General features: G+C 30.5%; 4 protein-coding genes and 1 non-coding gene across 6 annotated transcripts; 3 read left to right on the top strand and 2 right to left on the bottom strand.

The window, feature by feature from the left end:
- The first annotated feature begins 1,646 nt into the window (after window positions 1–1,646).
- LOC103498883 (protein TIFY 9) lies at window positions 1,647–4,610 on the top strand. Its single transcript, XM_008461681.3, has 6 exons — window positions 1,647–1,932; window positions 2,044–2,191; window positions 2,313–2,403; window positions 2,545–2,653; window positions 2,786–2,843; window positions 4,241–4,610. Exons 1-6 carry the CDS (start codon window positions 1,830–1,832, stop codon window positions 4,287–4,289), a joined length of 558 nt encoding a protein of 185 aa, XP_008459903.1. The 5' UTR covers window positions 1,647–1,829; the 3' UTR covers window positions 4,290–4,610.
- Window positions 4,611–10,908: 6,298 nt separating this feature from the next.
- On the bottom strand, window positions 10,909–12,288 carry LOC103498882 (protein CURLY FLAG LEAF 1). Of its 2 annotated transcripts, none has more exons than XM_017046971.2 (2): window positions 11,939–12,288; window positions 10,909–11,354 (listed from the first exon to the last, which is right to left on the bottom strand). In XM_017046971.2, the coding sequence occupies exons 1-2, from the start codon at window positions 12,197–12,199 to the stop codon at window positions 11,010–11,012; spliced, it is 606 nt and encodes a 201-aa protein (XP_016902460.2). In that variant the 5' UTR covers window positions 12,200–12,288; the 3' UTR covers window positions 10,909–11,009. The 2 variants fall into 2 exon arrangements, with proteins under 2 accessions (XP_016902460.2, XP_050948014.1); XM_051092057.1 differs by having other exon boundaries at window positions 10,909–11,350; window positions 11,935–12,279.
- A 3,860-nt stretch (window positions 12,289–16,148) lies between these two features.
- On the top strand, window positions 16,149–18,120 carry LOC103498881 (GSH-induced LITAF domain protein). The gene is made up of 3 exons (XM_008461679.3): window positions 16,149–16,490; window positions 17,523–17,649; window positions 17,784–18,120. The coding sequence occupies exons 1-3, from the start codon at window positions 16,297–16,299 to the stop codon at window positions 17,865–17,867; spliced, it is 405 nt and encodes a 134-aa protein (XP_008459901.1). The 5' UTR covers window positions 16,149–16,296; the 3' UTR covers window positions 17,868–18,120.
- Window positions 18,121–18,462: 342 nt separating this feature from the next.
- Window positions 18,463–18,590, bottom strand: MIR169N (microRNA MIR169n). The gene has a single exon (NR_120733.1). It is a non-coding gene; the product is annotated as a microRNA MIR169n (primary transcript).
- A 1,608-nt stretch (window positions 18,591–20,198) lies between these two features.
- On the top strand, window positions 20,199–22,198 carry LOC103498880 (LRR receptor kinase BAK1-like). Its single transcript, XM_008461677.3, has 8 exons — window positions 20,199–20,372; window positions 20,464–20,600; window positions 20,693–20,764; window positions 20,869–21,012; window positions 21,099–21,170; window positions 21,277–21,357; window positions 21,822–21,874; window positions 21,978–22,198. Exons 2-8 carry the CDS (start codon window positions 20,467–20,469, stop codon window positions 22,022–22,024), a joined length of 603 nt encoding a protein of 200 aa, XP_008459899.1. The 5' UTR covers window positions 20,199–20,372; window positions 20,464–20,466; the 3' UTR covers window positions 22,025–22,198.
- Window positions 22,199–23,204: the final 1,006 nt, after the last annotated feature.

The raw sequence follows: 23,204 nt of genomic DNA, 5'->3' as shown, positions 1-23,204 counted from the left end.
TAACATTTCCTTAAATATATATATATATATATATATATATATATATATATAAAGAAAAGCAATTGGTATAGGTTTGACCATGTGCCTTTTTAATTTGTCACGTGAGTTTATATTTTTTTTTTTTGGCCTTTCCTAATAGTTCGGTATTAAATATCAGAACTTGAAATGTTCAACATATTTAATATATGTATTTAAATATATATGAGTTCCATTTTATCTTTCCCCTTTTTTTTTAAAACATTAATTAATTAGTTTCTCGATTAAAATAAAATTATTTTATGTTATAATTAGATAAATTTTCATAAATATAACAAATTATTGACATATTTACATTTACGCTAACAAAGCTAGTTATTTTTTAAATAATTCAAGTTTGTCTTTCTATCTTTCTTATCATTTTTTCTATTGTCTTGCTTTTTTTTTTTTTTCTATTGTAATTTCTTTTCATCTTCCTTTTTTACGTCAATATCTTTCTATAGTTTTTTTTTTCTTTATTATTTTCATCTTTTTTACGTCGTTTAGATTAGGGTAACAAAATCTAGTATAAAAAATCCGAACGTAAATAAACGATCGTGTACGAATACTTTAACTAAATCTAAACGATCATATAACCAAATTAATCGATATAATTGAAAAAAAATAAATCGTTTAGATTTGATACGATTGTGGACCAAACAATCGTGTACCAAATATATTAGGCGCATGGTTGATGGCGTGGTTGATGAGACATTTTTTATATTTTTCATTGTGTGTTGTGGACTTTTTCTGTATTTGAAATTGTTCTATACCAATATTTTATTGTTTTGTTATGATTTTTAAAAGACCCTTTATAATTAATTAACTAATGTATTTTAATCTATAAATATAGTTTAACAAAACATGTTGTTCATTTTAATTAATTAAAATAGTATAAAATTTTGCCAAAAATATATTCATTATATATGTATATTATTTTCCCATCTAATAAACATGTCGAGCTCGAGCTTATATACTCGACCAAAATTAGGTTGCTCACAAAGTAATAATAACAACAAACATAATAACACGTCAAAGTATAAAAAAAACTCTATCTTATTTCCTTAGGCATGAAATTAGAAGCTCTTTTCTTTTAAAAATGTAAACCACTTTACGAAGAAAACCTTTTATTAACCAACTTTAGCATCTCATAGGAAATCAACATGCTAACATATATATGTATCATCAAAAGGTTGTTTAAATATAACAAAATTTATTAATAATAGATTATTATTATTATTATTATTGATAGTCTGTTACAAATTTTATCATGGTTTAAAAATATAGTTTAAAAAGAAAATATAAGAATATTCTACAAACATAGAAACTGGAGGAGGAAGAACCATTATTTTGTAAGGAAGAGTGTGCATGATTGGGTGGTGGTGTTGTATTTGTCATGTACTTCTTGGGTTGGGAAGGAAAAGAAAACGGTAACGGGAAAAGAAACGGCGGAAATGGTAAAGGAAAGGAGGAGGGTAGGGGAGGCGGGAGGAAAGGGGTGGGACCCCGATGCGAGTTTCTTTCTTTTTTTTTTTTTCTCTTAAAGAAAAAAAATATTATTGTGTATTTTGTTAAATGTTTGTTGTTTGTTAAGTTAAGGCCTCGTGGAAGACGTGTCGCATTAAAGCGGTCTTCCCATGTACCTCGTGCCTTTTCATTTACCATTTTTTACTTTCCACCTTTTCTTTATTTAATCCTCCAATATTCTCTCTCTCTCTCTCTCTTTAAATTTCTTTTTCCCCCAAACCAAAAAATTTATTCAATTCCCTCTTCCTCTTCTTCTTCCTCAATCCTTACTCTCCTCCATTCCCGCCATGGCTAGGGCAACTGTTGAGCTTGATTTCTTCGGTCTCGAGAAGGAGGCTTCCTCCAAGTCTCAGTTTCACTCTCTCCTTCACCGCAAGAGAAGTTTTCGAGGTCTCATCTCTTTCTGATCATTTCGTATTTCCTTCATCGTCTCTCTATCACTTTTTTTTTTTTTTTATGCTTTTTCATCTTCTTATTAATTCTATATTTCTCTCTTTCCAGGCATTCACAGCGCCATTTCCAAGATCGATCCTCAGCTACTCAAATCTGTCATCGGCTCTGCCTCCTCCATTTCTCAGCCTCCTACTCCCAAAGCTGCTGCTAACCACAACGTTCTCTCGCCTTTGCCTCTCTATACACCTATCTTCAAGTAATATAATTACGGAATTAATTAATTTAAACTCCTACTTAACTGATCATATTCGTAATTCTGTCTCAAATTTCGTCGGAATTATTCATCGTTTTCGCTTCTGTTTCTGTTTGTTTTTCAGGCCGACCGGTTCTGAATTGCTTCAACATACATCTCAGATGACTATCTTTTATAACGGAACTGTCGCCGTTTTTGACGTTCCTCGTGACAAGGTTTGTTTCAATTCTCTGGATTTATTTTCTTGTTACATACACGAGTTTTTCCATCAGTTTTTGTTTTCTTGTAACTGATTTTGTTATTTGAATCAATCGCATTCGCTTTAATTCTTCCGTGGTGTGGAAATTTTGTTTTAGGCTGAGAACATTCTGAAACTTGTTGCGGAAGGAAAAGCGGAAGCCAATCCTACGGTTGCAATTCCATCCACCGACCACCAGCAACAGTTGCTTGCATCTCTTGATGGAGGTGATTAAACGCCCACCGAACCTGCACTGAACTGATTTTATTTTATTAGGATATTTATATATATTCGTTTATATTTACTTTTACTATTTTATCTGCAATATCTGCTGCTAATTTGTTGTGTTTTCTCGGCAGATCTTCCAATCGCAAGGAAGAAGTCGCTTCAAAGATTCTTAGAGAAGCGTAAGGAGAGGTAATGATTCATATTCCCAGAAAACTAAATTCATATTTCTATTTATTTGTTTATCCCTTTTTTGTATTTACCTTTGAAATTTAAAAGTCTTTTCTTCCGTTTGTGTGTATCCTTACGCTTTTGTAGTTTAGGCAGGTATATTGAAAACAACGATGGATGGATGCTTTCGATTTGTAATGATCATGATTTTTTTTTATTAAAAATAAAATTAAATGATATTAATAATAGAAAAGGAAACGAATTATTGAATTGGTTTGTGCTTACTAACAAAATCTTGGAACACACACACACACATATTTTGAGATATTTTAATTTATTGTGCGATGAGAACGATACTCATGCAGATGAGTGCATATGTACTTCATTAGCAAAATTTCTCCATTTTTTTTTTTCAAATTCTTACATTATACTATTAAAACTTTATATAGCTTAATACCCTCTTTGGTTCATTTTTCTTAAAAAAATTGTGACGAGTAATTTTATAATTTTCTAATATATCTTATTCATCCTAAAGACGTTCTTATAGTTATTTTATGATTTGCCTAATTCATTGAAAAATAGTTTTCATTATGCAGTCTGATTAAATTTGCTTAATTAAGTACTAGAAATAAATAAGAAACATTATATCTTACTTTTTCTTTTCTTACTATTTATATTGTGAATTAAGTAGCTGCTTTTTATAGAAAAAATTAAAATGTTGAATAATACCGAAATAATGTGCCCAAGTATAATGGAAGAAGGTAATGCGGAGGACGGTTGGTATTGGAGCTCAGGGAGAAAAAATAGTGGCAAAAAAGTTTAGGTGTGTTTGCAATTTCTTTATATAGTTAGAATTGAGTTGAAGCATTTAAAAAACGTTTGGAATAAAGTTAATTAGAGAGAAGAAATAAATAGTGATTTTTTATTATAATCGAGAAGGTTCAAATTTTGAAAAGAATAGAAAATACTTTCTAGGGGAGTGGGTGGGACGGTGGAGTTTCGAAGGAGGCTTTGCCATAGAAAGCTTCTCTTTTTTTTTTGACATGTGAACAAAAACAATAAATGAAAAGATTCCATTAGAAAATTCAATTCCATGAAACTTCCTCGTTCCTTCTCATCAGCCCCAAATCAAAATGGGTATAGTCTAGTGGGGGGATCTTGTTTCCCCTTTTATTTCCTTTGTGTTAGATTAATCTCTTGAGACAACTTTTGTTTTCTTTTTTATGAATAGAGATGAATTTATGATGGTTGCTTGTTTCCTTTTTATTTGCTTTTGATATTTTATTTTTGGTGAAATAAAACAACAAATTGTGTCTTTTCAAGAAAAGGAAAGCAACATTTGAAAAAGTAGGTTGTATTGAATTGTATTTTAGGAAAGGGTATAACATGGTTTTAACATTTTAGATTGTTGTGTACAGGTTGACTACGGCTTCACCATATGCATTCCCCTGCCCCCACCTAACTTAGATGGAGAAGATCAAATCAACATTACGCGTTTTCTCTGACACAGATAAATCTCTCTTTTGCTTTTAGTTAAGAAAAATATTCAAAAGGACATATATAAATATATAGATATATATGATCTTATTTTTATGCCCTGGAGGTTATGGTAGCACCTTCCCTTTTGGACTTTCCTTTGTATAGCCATAGAAGGCCCATAGGCCACATAATGTTATAGCAACTTAGTAGTGGTATTGGGGGTAGAGAGTTCGACTTTGTTTGATAATCCCTTGTTATTTTATTTTTTTGTTATTTTTAATTTTATATATGCTACTTGACTTTTTCTAATTTGTTATTGAATTCCAACTTTATGGCTTATTTTGGTCTTTCAAGAATCATAATTGTTGTGGAATTTTGATTCTTTGAAAAAAAAAAAAAAAAGAAATGGAAATTCTCGTAGACTTTTGAAGTCAATTGTTAGCAGTGTTATTTGAAGCATGTGTTGTGTTCATTTATTATTATTAGCACTATTCTAAATTGATGCCCCCCCCCCCCCCCCCCCCCCCCAAAAAAAAAAGGCTTTGGAAAAATCAGAATTGACGACTTTCTTTCTACCTATTGGGATGAAAGGCGTTGAATAATTGTCATAATACAATATATAATTAGTTTCTTCAATTAGGGTCCCAATTTAGTCCCCATCATTTGTTTAATTAAATTCTACCATCTCTCACATGTTATTAAATTATACGTGTGTGACAAAGGTTCAAATTTTTGTTATACATTAAGAAACATTTTTTTTTTATCATTATAACTTAAATGAAATAATAATAAATAAAAAAAAACATAGCGGAACTTTACTCTTTCCTCTCAATTTTAAAAATATAATTTTTATTTTAAAAATTTACAAGGTTATCTTTTACCTTTCGTTTTACAAACTACCTTTGAAATCAAAATGGTTTTGTTGGGGTGGTTTGTTATATAATTTAGCCTAAAAATTTAAAAAAAATAGAGTGCACAGAATTAGGTAAAATTATAAGGATTTAAATGAAAAGTTTGAAATAGCATATAGAGTGGAATTAAATGAGGAAGAGAAAAGAAAAAGAAAAGTAAAAGAGAGGAAGAGCGGTGTGAAGAAAGATGAAAGATGATAATAGGAAGAAAGGAAGAGTAATAAATAAAGTATTAGTTTATGATTAGGGTAAGTTGGTGAAGAAGGGCGGGGCCCAGAGGCGTCTTGTAGTGCTTTCGGTGGAAATATATTGTGTTTGGTTTTATTATTTATGTCTTTCTTTTTTACCTCATTTATATTTCCTTCAATTAGACCAATAATACTATATATATATATATAATATACACACTATGTTGGAATAACTAGAAATTTATTATGAAATGGTCCACCAAAAGAACGAAAAACTATTACAACCATACATAGTTCTATTATACCAATATAACTTGGGAATGACAAAGAGTATTTTCTCATAGCATTATAAATTAACTTGGCAATGACCAAGACTTAAAAGTGGCTTGAAACCCATTATCTTCTTAAAAATTTTAGATGTGGGATGATTACTCCTTATTACAATATTTTGCAAAAAAATTGGCGAGATATTTGAAGATAAAATCTAACTTGTGTTCTTGACAACGGTTAGTAAAATAAGACAAAATAAATTAATTTTTTTTTGAGTTGTTCGGTCTCGATCACAAACCATTAGACAATAGAATGTAAAGCAACTAACAAAAATCCACATCGCACCCATATTGATCTCATGGAAACAAATTTCCATAAATCTCCAGATTCGTAGAATCATCGAGAAAATAAATTCAAATATATGATATTTTCGTCAAGATAGATAAAGAAAGATTCCAAGTCAATTTGGTAAAAATTACGGCTCTTATTTGAATCATCAAGTCTAACCATAATTGAAAAGTCTTACAAACTTCACAAACAAAATTTCATGAGGATATTAACGTATCGGTTCATAAAGTTTTAAAGGATTGGAAGTTCTCACTTTTTTAATGACTAAATCATAGATACTTAAAAGTTAAGTGTGTTTAGCTTGAAGTAATATTATGTAGTGTAACTTTCTTAAAAATCTTCAAAATAGACATAAAATATGTGAGTGAGAATAAAACGTAATGCTGAAAAGACAACTTATGTTGGCTTGCAGAGATTACTTCGATGAACCCTCGAAAACAACTTCTCACTTTTGGTGCATTTTAATCTCTATCGAAAGAAATATTGAAATATTTTATATACTATAAATCATTTAAGGCAGAGGTGGGGCAATACATTAAATATTTTACCGCATTGAATGCATGTGCAGTTTTTATCAACTATGATTTAATCCTAAATGAAATCCTATGTTATACATATGGCCATAATGAGATTGAATAAAAGTTTTGTCCAATAAAGTTTGATTTCATCTTCTCCATTGATCATGTAGCCTTTATTTGACCACCTTCTTCTTTGCTTTCCACCCACCATCTCTTCAACTACTTGTTTATTAGACAAAAAGAATTTGATGTATTGCTCATATTGATCTTAGCATTGGACCACCACCATACAGTTGATTTAATAACTTTTCCAAACTTTTCTTCCAATTTATTCCAACATATAAGTGAGAATAAAATGTTTTGATTTTAATGAAATAATACTATATGCATATAGGAGCCCACCAATCTAAGCAACAAAAAACAATTCTACCTTCCAATGGATAATCTTTATTAAGGGCCTTGGAAATCTAGCTAATTAATTAATCTACTATTAAATTAAGTAAATATGTTTCATTTTCAAATAACTATTGCATTTTAAATTATTTATTGGGTCAAGAAGTACTTTTCACTCATTCAAATAAAATATCAATATGGTCCATATAAGAGCATGGCAAATTTGTTTAGGCACATCTAGAATATTATATAATTTGATATAAACCAAGTCATATAATATGATTTTATTTGATTTGATTTTGAAAGAATAAATTACACCACCACTCATTTTGAACAAATATAATGAAATTCTAAATAATAACAACCACAACAATTTTAAAAACCATTCTTTTTAGTAAAATAGGTTATGCTATTGCAACTTTGACATTCTTTTCAAGTTATCTTTAATACGAAGATGTGTCTTTTCATATAGTAATTATTTCCATCATCTTAGATGAGGAGGTTAGAATGTAATTTAATGTATAGTTAGGTTTGCATTTGGATTAATGGGCTGAACTGAGCTACGTTGTGGGCTCGGCCCAAAAGTTATTATTGAACTAAATTTCCTTTTTGCCCCCCAACCAACAAAACCCCATCCCTCAACAATAAATGTTTAATTTTCTTTAAGAAAAAAAGTTATTCATTTATTTCTATTTGAATTTTATTTTTTGAGACTAATGATTAGGTGGATAACAATATTTTGAAAATTTGTAACTATTACTTTTTTAACCTCTACCCCTTGAATTGACGTTAAATCCATTTGTTACTCTTAAATACAAATTCTAATTAAAGAAGCCTTGCTTAATCGTTTATTATATCAATCTAAATATAAGTTAATTGGTTAAGATGTTATATCGTATTTGAGTTCAAGTAACGTAATTGATGAAATTAGAGATGGTAAGTATATGAATATGGTTGGGTTAAGTTACGTATCTTAAACTTTAAGTTCCTTATGGCACATTATCTTAATTACTTGTTTTGTAATTATGATATACAATAGTAATCATATATTTCCTATCTTGTGGGATTTACAATGCTAAAACTTGAGAACTCTATAGAATAGGATCAAAGATTCGTTTTGTCATGAAAACATTTAGTATTGAAAAATATTAAGAGTTCCCACCTCACATAACAATAAGATAATATTGTAAAATAGAAATGGTTGAACAAAAAGAAGACTTAGATAGTGATTTATGAATGAAATGTTAAGAGCTGACTTTGGATAATAGGTTGGCAGTTGGCACCAAACCAAACATGATATAAGCTGTCCAATAAAGAATGGGAATAATCATAATAATAAAAAGTCAACGACTATGATATTAATAATATGAAATTTTAAGAAGTTAATTATTGAGTTGTCATAATCAATTCATGTGAAAATAAAATTTATTTGTATATTTTCCACTCTTCATTTTTGTTCCTTATACTTTGTGGTAACTCAAGAAGGAAAGGAAGCTTTAGAAATTGGTTATGGAAGTTGCTACATAGTTGAAGTTCTTCTATTACCTAATTTAAAGCATAATAAGTACAACAAAAGATCCATAAGACTGTTTGAGGATAGCATAAGGCAACACCAAGGGCCACGATCGGGGTCCATGTTCAAGGACATTTTGAAAGTTTGTGTGTGTCCTTGAAAAGGAAGTTAAGGCCTCAAGTGTTAGATCAACTTGCGCAAATTGACCACATATCATAAAAACGATAATAATCGAGTTGAGCTATTTGACATCTTCAAAGGACTACAAGTATGCCGACATTGATGACATCGTACAAGTTTCAAGTGAATGTCAAACGTAATGACCTACTCTACATATTAAAGTGTTTTAAGTATGCACATTTTGTGTACTAACTTAAAAATTAAAATGTGTGTTCTGACAATAGTTCTCTTGCAAGTCAACTCGAACAAACTACGAAGTTATAGAGATAGAGTTGTTCATTCTGATGTATAAATGAGTAAAAATGAAAAACCACTCGTAAAGGTGAGTTGTTCTTCCCCATGTTGTAGTAAAAAGTTTTATTTGTTTGGTATACATTTGTTTATTTTATGTACAAACTTACCATATTAACTTGTAAACACACAACATTGTTTGATTTCTTTTTAAAAAACAGTATATTTTGTTTTTATTGGAGGTAGTAAAATGGAATTTCATGTGGGCTTCCACAACATATATATGAAGTCCAAGTTTATTTTCTTGATCCAACCCATTTCATATTTCATTTGCTATCATAGAAAATTACAATGAATAATATTTCTAATGTTTAGAGTAATAATAACTAAGTTTATACTAGTATTTTTAAAAGGAATTACAAATTTAGTGAGGATAGATTTCTTTCGAAAATAACACTTTTACTAGCAATATAGTCCATAAAAGATAAGCTTCGAGAGTTATATTTAAATTTTGCTAAATCAAAAAAATATTTTGTGTTGTATATTTGCTAATCACTATTAACTTCTTAGGTAAGAAATTTGTCATACAAAACTGACAATGGGACCTTCTAACAAATTTTTGATTAACTTTTATATGGTGAAAAATAATTAGCAACTACTTAATAAATAAATAAATGCTAACTAAAGCAACTTAGGTTTAATCCAATTTTTGATAATCAAACTTAGAAATCCCTCACGTTATAACCCAAAGTAACATATTATTTTTTTTTTAAAAAAAAAGATATTAAATACTAAAAATATAGAGTAACAAAGCATTCAAAGCTTTGTAATTGTTAGTGAGGAATGATAATGATTTGTTATAACTTTCTAATTTTGAAAGTTAAAGTCTTTTGACTTTTCTTTGGCTTTTATTGTTTTTTTTTTTTAAGTATTTGAAAATTCCAAGTCAAATTTCATAACAACACAAAGTCTAAATAACATTTGCATTCCATTTCAAAAAGAAAAAGAAAAAGAAAAATAAGTTCTATGTTTGATTACAAATAAATCCATTCACTGTTTTAATTTTGTTATAAGAAGATATTCAGGGAATTTGTTTGACTGATTTTTTTTTTCAAGAAAAAAAAAACATAAAATGAGATCTAAATTACATATCAAGTCAATATGAGATCTTATAAAGATATCCCTTTTCAACAAGGAATAATATGTAAATATGTTTTTTTTATATTATAAAGAAAAAAAAAGTAATTCTATAAACACACATTCCAAACAAATATATTCTATTACATAACAAACAAAGCGAAATCCTTATTAATAAATTTCAATTAAATAGTTTTAATATTTTCCTATTTCTTAAAATAACTTGTTAACAAAAAAAAAAAAAAAATACAAAACTTTATCTATATATCTTCATTGGGTTCATTAAATGTTAAGTCAGAGTCCAAATCCACAATTTTAATGTGTGTGTGTCTTAATCTTAAAGATTAGAGTTTTAAATGTTTAATGTTAAATATGGCATATTTATTGTGCCTTGTTTAATGTTGAACCAAAAAATAAATAAAATAAAAGGTTAGATGAGAGGGGTTAGGACTATATTATAATGATATTCTCTAATAGTGCATTTTAGACATTTTATTATGGCTAAAGTTATCCCATTTTCAATTACATAAATTCTATAATTAATCATATAAAAAGTTTACTAAATGGATTGAATTTTCCGTTTTAAAAATAATAATAATTGCGTACGATTCAATCAGTGTGGGTTGTGGAATGCATCATGAAAGCAACAAGTCGCTGTCTTCACGAGCAAAATATTATTCCCTTCTTCTTCTTCTTCTTCTTCTTCTTCTTCTTCCCTTTGAGTCGTTGACCATCCCATTCATACCCTCTCTCTATCTTCTTCTTCTTCTTCCTTCTCATACACCATCCATGGCATTTCCTCAGATTCTTTTTTCTATAACAACACACGATCGAGAGCTACAGATCCACATAGAGATATTATAGAGCTAATTAATTAAGAAATTAAACCCCCATTAGCTCTTTTGCTAACCAAATTAATTAATCCAAAGAAAAAGAATCAATGATTTTGTCAGATCAATTAACCCAAATACAGTTTGATTTTGGTTTCTTGTTTTTCTCAAAAGAAAAAAAAAAGTGGTTCATGGGAACCCATTACTCTCGTCGGAGCGATCGAAATGAACAAGACGACTGCTGCTGCATTTGGGACAATCTTCAACCTGTTTCGGCACCATGAAATACATGAAGCATCTCTTGCATCCAGCTACTACCAGTACATCCTCCACGTTTTCCGCCGGATATTGCTGTCTACTACCACCGTACGACGATGAAGAACACGACTCCTCACTTCCACCGTCTGAAGAACTCTCATCACCGTCCTCCCCGTCGTCTTCCGAATATAAATCTCGGCTGTGTGCTACGGCTGTCCTCGGATCTTCTTTTACCTTCATTCCGGTTCGGCAGTTTCTATAGTAAACTTCCCCTGTCTAGAAATCCAAACGAAAACGAAATCGAAAAGTTAATTTCAATCTTCCCGAGGAGAAATCAAAATAAAAAACAAAAGAACAAAGAAAGTGGAAATGAAAATCCAGAAAAGTTACTTTGTAGGAAAAGAGAAGTCAAAAAAATGGCGGACGATAAAAGGAAATATGAAATAAATTAATTCTAGGGTTTGGAATCCGAATCCGAATCCTATGGATGAAGTATGTATGGAAAAAGGAAAACATTAATCATCAAGACAAATTTATGAATACAGAAACGCATTAATTAAAGAAGGAAACGAAAGCTCCATCTGAAACAATCATAAAAAAGAAATTAATAATCAAAAGTACAAGACAACAGAACTTGCAAAGATCTGCCATATGTGACCTTTGGCAATAAATGAAGTTAGGTTAAGAAGAGGAAAAACAAAACAAAACAAAAAAAAAGAAAAAAAAAACACGAAGGAGGAATCGGAAGATGGATCAAGAAAGAAAAAGACAAAAAACATCAAAACGAGAGAAGAAGAGACGAAGCGGAAGGAAGAAAAGAAAAGGAGCTAGATAGGTAGGGTGTAATGGTGGTTACTGACCTTCAAATCGAGGCATTGCTCCCAGAAAGGAGGGAGGGAGATGTGAGAGTTGAGCTCCAAGATTGTGTCGAAGCGATTATGTTGATGAAGAGGAAGATGAGGTTCGTCATCGGAGGAGGAAGAAGAGGAAGAAAATGAAGACGGTGATCTCCGCACTCCGGCGGAAGAGGGGGCGGCAGAGGATAGACGGTGGTTGAGGGAGAAGTTACGGAAAGATTGCTCAAGAGAATCAGTAACCGCCGCCATATCGGGAGATTTCATCTCGTCGAAGAAGAAGAAGAAGAGATGAAATGGAAGAAAGAATGAGAATAAGAAAGGAAAGAATGTGTGTTATCGTCGTCGGATGATTAAAATAAACAAATAAATTATTATTATTAATTAGTATAGAAAAAAAAGAAAGGGAGGAGGAAAAAAAGGGAAGCGAAGGCGCGCGTGGGAGTTGTTGAGAATATCTCGGGTGGGGCCCATATATTCGGAACTGTACAAACCTAGTGAGCGACACGTGGCAATCATGAAAACAAATAACTCCACCCCCACGCGCCTCTTTTAAACCAAGACGTCGTGTTGAAGGAGAAAAAAAAAATAGTTTATTTTATTTATTCTTTTTTTAAAAGATTTTAAAAATAAAATAAAAAGTTTAAAAAAAAAAAAAAAAATTCTTGTTGGGTTTTGGGCCGAGTGATCTGCTCATTACCCAAACGAATGCTGGGGTTTTGCTCGACATCTCCTCCTCTTTTCTTTCCCTCTTTTCTTTCTTTATTACTCAAATTAATGACTATTTTTCTTTCTATAATTTAAAAGTTGTCGATGAAGTGAAGTTAATTAATTAAGAAAGAAAGAAAGAAAAGGGAATATTTAATGTGGAAATATATATATAGATATATAGATATAAAAAGAAGAAGAGGGGAAAAAAGAAATTATGGGAAATTGGTGGAATCTTTTTATTGGTAATAATATGATTAAGGAAAGGAAAGGAAAGGGAAGGGGAAAGTAAAGTGTAATGTTTTTTTGGGTGAGAGAAAAAGTTAGGTATCTGACAGCATGAGCTTCTCCCTGTTTCTGCACTAATATTCCCTGTGCCCTTCTGCCAACTCCCCCACCCTCTCTCTCTCTCTCTCTCCCTCCCTCCCTCTCTTTGTTTTTCTCTCTTTCTATTCAACTCAACCCCCCCCCCCCCCTTCTCACTAATTAAGTATTCATTTATTAATTAAAACATTATTTCATAGTTTGTAATTTTAGGATGTAGACTCTCCGTTTACGGTTTATTCGATAATACTCTATGCATCAAATGGTTTAATTCTAATACACTATTTTATTAAACAAAGCATTTTCACAAGTTTATGTGTTCAAGACTTTCATCGTAAGTATAAAATCTAGTTTGTATACTCTATTTTCATCTATACGTTTCTTTGTTTTATCGTTTATTTGGTTGAGATTTTTTTTTTGTTTTTTATCGTACTATATTCGGTTTATTCGAGCTCACCTCTAACATCGAGGAGCAAAAGTTGTTCAATTGGTTTGATTTTTTGAATTTGACACGGATCGATCTCTTGTTCTCCAATCGGAGACTTCCGTTTAGTCGATTGACTTGATTTTTTGATCTATCATACTCACTCCTATTATATACAATCTACGAATGTTTTACAAAACTATTAACCGGGAAATAAGAGCAAACAAAACATAAATTTCAAACGTAGAAAATTGTAAATGGGTTGTTTATTGAGTACCATTTTAAAAAATAAAGAATCAAAATATTTTAGGGTTAATTTCAAAATATTTACAAAATAGAAAAAAAAATTCCAAAAGTGCTTTATTATATGCACCTATCGTGATGAATTCTAAATATTGTACGATAAAATATGGTTAATAGGTCATGTTGTATTTTTTGCTTTTTGAATTTTTGTATTAATTACTCCTCTTTTTGCGTGGTAAAAAATTAGAAAGTATGAGAATTTAGCTGTACTTAGTCATTGCTCTTATAGATAATATAAAATTTAACTGTTGCAAACCATGCTAAACTAGTAACTACGTAACTAATAAATGGAGATAGTAGTCCAACGTTGATAGACTATGACACATTTTGCTATATTTGTAAATATTTTTCAGATCAAAACAAATTTTCAAACGTTAAGGTTTTGATTGGATAACTATTTAGTTTTTTGTTTTTGTTCTTTCAAAATTAAACTTATAGATACACTACACCCACCTCCAAATTTCTTCTTTTGCTATCTACTTTTCACCATTGGTTTAAAATCGAGTCAAATTTGAAAACTAAAAAAATTTTAACTTTTAAAAACCTGTGTTGTTTTTAGAATTTGACTAAAAATCCAATCATTGTATTTATAAAAACATGCAAATAGTCGTAAGAAACGATGAGAAAATAGATTTAATTATTCTTAAAAAACGAGATGGTTATCAAAGAAGATCTACGCATTTTGTTTTCGACCATTGTTTTTGATCTCTTTCTAATTTTGAAAAAAAAAAGAAGAAAAGAAAAAAATAGAAATAGAGGTGATTGGTAGTTTTGGACAAAAGAGTGTCGGAAAGAATCTTTGAAGTTTATATATATAATGACTTTATTCATAAGAATCTTTTATTTACTCCCCTATGCTCATCTCTCACCAAACACATTTGGATATACTATACCACCACCACCACCACATCCCACTTCTTCTACATTATTCACTCTTCTCTACCATTTCATCTTTTTCTTTGCTCTAAATAATTTTTTAAACTCGATTTTCTACTAAATACGGAAAGAGAAATTTCATTCTTATTGTATATAGATGTTGTTGGGAGAATGAAAATATCGTACGTAAAAACATATAATTTAGTTATGGACTGTTTTAATTTGTCGTTATGTGTCCTTTTATCTCGTCTCCTTTTGTACCATCTATGTCATATTGGATTTGATATTATTATGCTTTGGAACAAAAGCAAAGAAACAAAAAACATTAAAAATGTGGAGTACTCCTATTATCCCACCCCCCGGCCCGAATCTTCAACGTGAAGACATCTCTAATAATAAGTTAGTATATAGAAAAGAATAGAGAAGGAACTTTGGGCGTGCGGCCCTCAAAGTGAGGGGGAATTTAATTTCTTTCTTAAATCATACTTTAATTAATTAGCATGTGTTTTTCTAAAGTATGCTTAGGAATTTTAGTATTAGTTATATGATAATGGTTGACGCCGCAATTTAATTAGAATCGACAAATAGTGAATTTGTTGAAGAGGAGAATGACCTAACCTACGAAAGAAAAAAAATCCTTATATTTCAGTTTGGTGTGTGTCGCACACTCTCCAATGCTCAAGTCGAGGAATGAAAAAGTGTGGAGACTAAGAAGTTTTGAGAGTGAGATTTGGATATATTCGTCTCTGTATTACTAAAAACATAAAACGAAGGAAAGAAATCGAAGAGTTCTCTTGACAAGCTTTTGTTAATTTCTATCTCCAAGTAACAGATCTGTCCTCGGGAGCCTTAGCGTCTGTTTGGTAGAGAATCCATATGTTTTTTTTTATCAATGTTTTCGGGTTCACTAAGTTCATCATATATGCATTTAGCATACTATTTTTTTTTTTACTTTCTAAGCATTGTTTTCAAATTATTTGATCCAAACAAACAATGCAAATTTTTTTAAAAAAAAACTTTTCTATGTTTTCATTTTATCAAGAATTTAAATTTTACATTTTACATTTTAAAATAAAGAATTATGTTAAATACATATAAAAACAATAAAAAATACAATACATCAGGTTATAAACTTAATCCATATTTCTAAAATTATTATATATAATTGTGTAATGGATTACAAGCTATAAAATTTTATAAACTAATAATTATATAAATATTTTAGGTTGAATTAAAAATTTTACTCATATCGTTTTAAGAAGATAAAATAAAATTTAGCTCATTTAGTTTGATAAAATCATAATAAATAGTCTCGTTGTCGACACTATATAACAAAGTTTTTCGAACCATAAAGACGCATAAGATTTTATCGAATTAAACTTTTACTTTGAGATTAAATTTACAATTTAATCAAAATTTTAAATGTAAATTATATTCATTATCAACTAATTAGAGTAAGAATGGGTTTATAATTTATAAATATACAATATCAAACACAATTAAACATTAGAATTCAAATTTGTAGCCTTAAATATATATACAAAAGGGCGTATTTGGGTGTGGGGCCAGTGTTAACCAATGGGAACTAAGAATATATTTTTCTTTGTAAATAATATATGGGCGAAAGATATGGCGTTTTGACTTCGTAATTATCATTTGAATTCCGTTTTCTATCAATTCCTTCAACACAGAGAAAAGAGAGCGAGATACGAAGCTTACCCGAGCGAAAATGTCCAAGAACCACGAGCCGGTCGTCGGAGTTCCACTCTATGTCGGCAACAACCCCTATCAGGCCGGCCAGATCCCTCCCAACCCCATTTTTGGCGATCCCCAGGGGGTTCCTATTCAACAAACCATGTACCGCGACACTCCTGCTCCTTTCAACTGTGTCTATTGTGGAAATTCCGGCCTCACCACCATCAGGTACCTCTTCTGCCCTCCTCTCTTCCCCTATGTATATATCTTCCTTCTTTTGATCTGATTTTCAAATTCTCTGTCCGATTATTCTCTTTATTGTCTTTTCCTATTTTTGTCCGATGCCTCGGTATCCCTTTGTTTAATTTGTTGTTAATTGATTTGTGAAATTCAGGTACAGTCTTTGGCTATTAATATATTTTGGATTTCGTTTGTTAAAACATGTATTTGATTGATCAATCATCAATGGGCCTTCCCCCCCTTTTTTGTGTCTTTGACCTAATTTTCTTCTTTAGGATTAGAATCACTTGTACGCGATAAAATTTCTTGGGCAATGGAACCATGCTTACAAGATAAGGCAGGAATTTTCTTTGCTCTAACAATGGATTGAAATGAAATGATCTGGAGTGACGTTTACGCAATTTACTTGAAATGTCTTTTATATTGGATTCGAAATCGTCTGCATTCAAACTTTAATGTTGTCCAATAACGTTTACTTTGCTGCTTGTGTTTGGTATCTTGCATAAAACTTAATGTATCCACGGCTGTTACTTTGTTTTGGAATTTTTTTAAACACTAAGTCAGGATACATGTGGAAGGTAGATAAAATTCAAGGACTCCCAAATGGTGTTAACCATACAAACTTCTGTTTGGATGTAAAACATTCAAATTCTTTACTTTTACATAAGATGCTCTCCCTTCTTTACAAATATAATTTATGAGAAATTTGAAACTTTATCATGTTGGGCTTCTCAATTAAATCTAATCTGTTGGTATTGCATCGAAATTTATTTTCTGTTCATCAACAAAAACTAAGAAAATTACAAAAGTAGCATAAATAATAGATTATGATGTTACAATGTTAGTTTGTATACACTCAGACAAGAATGTCTTGCTTATAAGCTCAAGACTTGTTGTAGCAGGGTATCAGTATGATTTATCATGGTTAGGCAGCAGAAGTTTTTATATAATTGTTAGTTTAAACAGTTGAATAATTGTGCATCCTCTTCATCTGGTTTTGATGCTTTTGTGATCTCCCAGGTCAAAGATAAGTTTAGCTGCTGTCGTTGGTTGTATGATGCCATTTATGTTGGGTGTATGCTTTCTTTGTCCTTCAATGGACTGCCTTTGGCATAAGTATCACTATTGCCCCAGCTGCAAGGAAAAGGTATAACTATTTCCGATCCTTGTTCATTCTTTCAGTTGCTTCTTGTAATCAACATTTTGTTTATTTGAAACTTTGCTCTATTATAGATAGTTGGAGTAATTGACTGTACGATCCATTATCCATCTTTTGTTTAGGTTGGTGATTTTGAGAAATTGGATAGATGTGCTGTGATGGATCCTCCACACTGGACACAGCCAAGCTACGCATTGCCTGGTTGATTTTGAGGAGCTGCTATTTTCCCATGTGGTTATTTAGCATCATCTGCATTCAGTACTTGCGATACTCTTGTGCTGTTTTTGTGATGTTCTTGTTACACTTAGGGATAGACACAGTTTGGATATCTTTCCATTTATACAATTGTAATAGAACCAAGTACATGTTTTGTTTTTTATATCTCACCGCTTGTAAATACCTTGTTCTTACATTGGCCTTGCTGTTTATAGACAATTCTGCTAGCCTAATTTGGATCAATCTTTCCATAGACCTCTTGATCTTGATCATTCATCCCACTACTGGAAATGGTATGCATTTATCCAATTCATTACCTTGAATCATCCATGGGGTTTTCTTTTTCTTCTTGATTTGATTATCGAAAGAAATCCAAAAGCAAAGATGGGTTGCCATGGCCTGCTTGAATTCTGATCAATAATGTTACTATCTGGTTCCACACAAGTAAACAATGAAGAAACATTTTGGAAAGGATAATATACCTGACTTCATTGGAGTCTTGGACAGATACAGGGAAAAAGAATTGAAGTCGGATACCGAGGTTCGCAATGTGGGGAAGCAAAGGTTCGACATGAGAAATAAGAGCCGGTCTTGATAGCCAAAGAGACTGCCTGCATGGATATGACACAACAGGGTTTGATGGCAGCCTTTTGTAGATAATCCCTTCATGAAGTTGCAATCTGCAGGCAAGTCATCCTTGGCTACAATACATGACTCTCCATTCCCATGTTGAACCTTCCTTCCTCATAAATCAGGTAAAGAATTAAAGCGTCTTTCTTGTTGTATGTTGAATGAAAAAGTTGTGTCCTTTAAGAACCAAAAAGGGGATTTTATGTATATATGTATGTATGTATGTATGTTTGTATGTGTGCATTGGAGTTTGGTTTTTTATAAGTTAAAATTATTAGCTGCAGCTCAAGAACAACAATAGACTGCAATCTACACTCATCGAGGTGTTTCTGTCTTCGAATATATTCTGTATAATTGGAGTTGTAAAATTTTCTCTTGGCTATTTGTATAGATCAAGCTCCCCCCCCACACCTATTTCCAGAGAATCTTTTTAATGAGTCACCGTAGAGATGACAATTCACTTTTTGTCCTCTTTTTCAACCTACAAATACACAACCAAAAATATCACCAACACACACCCACGTTATAAATTATGAGTTAGGAATAAAATTTGTTCAAATAACTTTTTCAAACTTCTTTTTCAGTTAAAAAGAACAAATTTTGGTTATGGTTCTATTTTAGCCCTTGTACTTGCAATCTTATAATATTTTTAGTTTTTCTTTTTGTTGATTTCTCTCTCTTTTAAGTTTAAACATCCCCACCATAAATTATGAAAAAAAGTCTATAAAGTCTTTTTCTTATATGAAAATTGTTAATGTATTTAATCAGTTTATATTAAAAAATAATCTTAAATGATTTAATTTAAGGCTTACCAAAAGATTTATTGAAATTACAAAAACTAAAATTGCACAATTAAAAGTACAAATGGAACAAACTATTGTTTAATTTTAATTTAAATCAACGTCTACATCATAACACAAAATTAATATTTTGGAAAGGAAAAAAAATCGAAGGAAAGAATATATAATATATAGTCTTGCGTCAATGGAAAATTAATTAGAAAGTATGTATTTAAATAATATTATTTTTCAGTGAAATAATCAAAGCATAAATATTGTTTAATTTTAATTTGCCATAAAATTCAACGAAGAAGTATACTAAACAAATACAAAAATGATCTTCTAGATATCTCGTGATAAATTAATTTGTAATTTATTGTTTAATCTTTCAGAAAAGTATTTATTGAAGCAGTCAACTTTCTATAAATTATTTGTAGGCTTCAAGAAAATACCCAATTAAATTAAGTTGGAATTTAGACCATTCTATCAATTATTTGAATATTGGAAGAACAAAGGTTTGATTGTCGACAGGTTATAGCATATAATGACTTTTCTTCTCTTTATTTCAAAATTATGCCTCTCTCTCTCTCTCTCTCTCTCTCTCTCTCTCTCTCTCTCTCTATATATATATATATATATATATATATATATATATATATATATATATATATTTACTTTGTTATATTTTATAAATGTTTTTAAAATTAGTATAGGTTGAGTAATATTTTGATTGAGTTTGTTTGTTTTCTATATCATTTTTATTAAACTATAACATTTTTCCTTTAGTAGTTATCAGCTTGACTCACTCAAAGATTAGACCATTTCTTTCATAATATCTTTCCAATTTACTATCTCTTTTCCATGTCTTGTTCAATCAAACCTACCATAACTTAACAAAATCCATATAAAAAGAAACCCAACAATAACCTAAAAAAAGGAAAAAAGACACAAACCTTGAGATTTGGGTCCAAAAAATATCAATCCTTTCTAATACTTAACTTCCAAACCCCATGACCACTTTCAAATATTTAGTCTTCTTCCTCTCATTTGCTTCATTCATTGCTTCAATCCTCTCTAACTCAGAAGGTACAACACAAATACCACACAACAACAGAAATTTCTCAGTATATGAGAAGAAAAACAAATGAAAAGGTTCTTAATTTGATTGATCTTACAGGGGATGCTCTTGCTGCATGCATGGAAAGCTCAATTGGTCGATCCAAACAATGTTCTTCAAAGTTGGGACCCCACCCTTGTAAACCCATGCACTTGGTTCCACATCACGTGCGACAGTAATAACTTTGTCGTCAGAGTGTAAGACGATTTTTGTCTTTCAAAAGTTTAAGCAAATAGGTTATCCATCGTATAAATAGTATTTAATCGTAGTTCTTATTTTCTGTTTGAAGGGATCTTGGCAATGCTAATCTCTCCGGACCGCTTATTCCCGAACTTTCAAGCTTAAAAAAACTTCAATATTTGTAAGATTTTCATCCGAAACAGCTCGTCAATTTTTCCAATAATTCGATATGGCATAACGAATGCTTTTAGGCGAGATTAATATGCTAAGATTGGGAATTTGCAGGATGGTATATGACAATAGTTTGAGTGGTTCAATTCCAAGGGAGTTGGGGATATTGACAAATTTGAAAAGTTTGTTTCTATACAATAACTACTTCTCTGGGCCTTTACCATCTTCATTGGGAAGTTTGAGCTCTTTGTTATTCTTGTAAGTACTTTTATATAATAATCATTTTCTTAGGTTGTGAAAACAAAGGGTTTTTATGTAATATATGCCTTTAATTTTAATATTAGTGAAGCACAAGACAACAGTTTTAGTGGAAGGATTCCAGCATCATTTGGGGCTTTGACATCTTTGAAGAGATTGTAAGTCTTTGTATTTTCTTAATTAAGTTTGAAATTTAATTAAACTAACTAAACTCTTTCTTCTCTAATGTTGATCAACTTAATTGATTAATTATAAGTTTTACAGGAGATTAGACAATAACAATCTTAGTGGTAACATCCCTTTCACTGTTCTACAACTGGTTGAGTTTGCCAATCTTCAGCTTCTGTGAGTTATTTCCTTCTCATTTACTTTCCTCAAGAAACTAAAATAAATCAATTATACCAGTTCGACAAGTCAAAGTTCATATTAATTAGACGTAGAACAACACATCATTATAGCAGTTCGAATACTTTTCCTAAATTATTATTTACGTTTTTTCTGCTTTTAGATTTAGAGAACATCCTTACATAAACTCTTTAACATTTGTATAACTGGTCTCTATTCACATTTTCTCTCTAGTAATAGAATCTCTTTCCGTTACGTAAAATAATTGTGAGTGAACAATGTAAATATTGATGAAGATTCTCTATCATCTATTTTTATATTTTGTAAACCTTTTTATTGTTGATTTTTTAACGGACACCATTTTAAATCACCTATCAACCTAGAACATCGAAAACAAAAAATTCAAGGATATAATGAGAACCGTTTACAAAAACTTTGTTTAAACGAAAGTACTGTCTATGCAGGAATGTTTCACTGAACTCGTTTTCTGGGACAGTTCGCCCGACTAATTCATCAGGTAAATATATAAAATTAAGATCTAATAACTTAATATGAACATAAAAATTTTCTTATTCAGTAAAAAAATGAATTGAAAACCTGATGTTGCTTATGAACTGCAGAGTTGGCAGTGACTACAATAATACAAGACCCACTAGCTCAAATTTAAATTTGAAGGAAGATGAAGAAATGTCAAAACCTTGAGATAAAAATGTGAGATAATAATTTCTATCTGAATCCCAAAGACTCTTTTTTGAATAATTGTGTGATTTCTTTGTGTTTTTTTCTGGAGCAACTTTGATGAGTAAAAGGAAGATAAAGTTTTTCTTTGCAATTTAAGAAATTTGGTTGATGATTGATTTAGTAAGTGGGAAAAGAGGGTCAAAATTATTAGATATATTTATTAGAAATGATGTCTACACTTTTAGAATATGCTTTTAAAAGCAATAGATCAGAAGAATAAGTAAATGGGAATAAGAAAAGAGGAATTATTAGCTGTTTACCTTTTATCATCAACATTCAACATCAACTTACCTGCTCCATTTTCATCATTGTTTTTACTTTTCAACCTTCTGGTAAATAGTATTCTTATGCTTCTCACCCATGTGTGTAAATACATATACCTAAACAAACATAAACATATTTCAATTGACATAAAACTTGTAATATTATTTCGATGTTTGCTTTTCACCTCTCTACTTTCGTTATTTTATAAAAAAATCATAAAGTTGACAATTTTATAATTGTATTTTTTTAAGAATATATGTATGTACAGGCATAATTTGTTTTTGGTTTTCTTTTATTAAAAGAAGAAAAGAAAGAGTAACTTTTAGAAGCTTTAATTTCTTATTAATTCCACGATTGAAACAAAGATTTTCTATCTAGGTTGTATATATAGAAGAATTAGTGATTCCTAAATATGTGCTTCGATGTATTAGAATCTTGAGACTAAAAAAAAGATAACGTAGAGAAGCGGATAAAAAGGTCAATAGTCAAAGAACTTATGGACTAAGGTGAATTTTGTGTTTTGTGTGATTAAACACTCGATGGGGGAGCGATAAAGGAAAAAGGAAACTTGTTTTTGAGATGTCTAAACAAACATTATTAGAAGAACAAATGGGGAAGAAAATGGACAACTTTGTGTCATCAATATTTGTGTTTGTTGCAACTTTTTACAAAGAATTGAATAGAGAATGGAGGGAAAACAAAAGTCACAATTAAAGTACTCTTTGGGTGAGGCTTAGTCAAGTCACTTCTTTTAAGGACATATGTTTATCATCATTAATATCCTACCCAACTAACCTCATTTTTTTCAAATGCTTCCACTTTGATCATAATTCTAATCATTA

Source organism: Cucumis melo, chromosome 11 (assembly GCF_025177605.1).
Source record: "Cucumis melo cultivar AY chromosome 11, USDA_Cmelo_AY_1.0, whole genome shotgun sequence".
Classification (NCBI taxonomy): domain Eukaryota; kingdom Viridiplantae; phylum Streptophyta; class Magnoliopsida; order Cucurbitales; family Cucurbitaceae; genus Cucumis; species Cucumis melo.
This window is presented reverse-complemented; position numbering and strand designations above follow the sequence as displayed.

What these genes read in the sequence shown, in the direction of transcription:
- LOC103498883 (XM_008461681.3), top strand. Translation starts at nt 1,830, where the DNA reads ATGGCTAGGGCAACTGTTGAGCTTGATTTCTTCGGTCTCGAGAAGGAG. An exon ending in CTCTATACACCTATCTTCAA is followed by an intron (nt 2,192 to 2,312) that starts GTAATATAATTA and finishes TTTGTTTTTCAG; the next exon opens with GCCGACCGGTTCTGAATTGC. An exon ending in TTAGAGAAGCGTAAGGAGAG is followed by an intron (nt 2,844 to 4,240) that starts GTAATGATTCAT and finishes TGTTGTGTACAG; the next exon opens with GTTGACTACGGCTTCACCAT.
- LOC103498882 (XM_017046971.2), bottom strand. Translation starts at nt 12,199, where the DNA reads ATGAAATCTCCCGATATGGCGGCGGTTACTGATTCTCTTGAGCAATCT. An exon ending in AGCAATGCCTCGATTTGAAG is followed by an intron (nt 11,355 to 11,938) that starts GTCAGTAACCAC and finishes TTGGATTTCTAG; the next exon opens with ACAGGGGAAGTTTACTATAG.
- LOC103498881 (XM_008461679.3), top strand. Translation starts at nt 16,297, where the DNA reads ATGTCCAAGAACCACGAGCCGGTCGTCGGAGTTCCACTCTATGTCGGC. An exon ending in TCCGGCCTCACCACCATCAG is followed by an intron (nt 16,491 to 17,522) that starts GTACCTCTTCTG and finishes GTGATCTCCCAG; the next exon opens with GTCAAAGATAAGTTTAGCTG. An exon ending in GCCCCAGCTGCAAGGAAAAG is followed by an intron (nt 17,650 to 17,783) that starts GTATAACTATTT and finishes TCTTTTGTTTAG; the next exon opens with GTTGGTGATTTTGAGAAATT.
- LOC103498880 (XM_008461677.3), top strand. Translation starts at nt 20,467, where the DNA reads ATGCTCTTGCTGCATGCATGGAAAGCTCAATTGGTCGATCCAAACAAT. An exon ending in AATAACTTTGTCGTCAGAGT is followed by an intron (nt 20,601 to 20,692) that starts GTAAGACGATTT and finishes TTCTGTTTGAAG; the next exon opens with GGATCTTGGCAATGCTAATC. An exon ending in TTAAAAAAACTTCAATATTT is followed by an intron (nt 20,765 to 20,868) that starts GTAAGATTTTCA and finishes GGGAATTTGCAG; the next exon opens with GATGGTATATGACAATAGTT.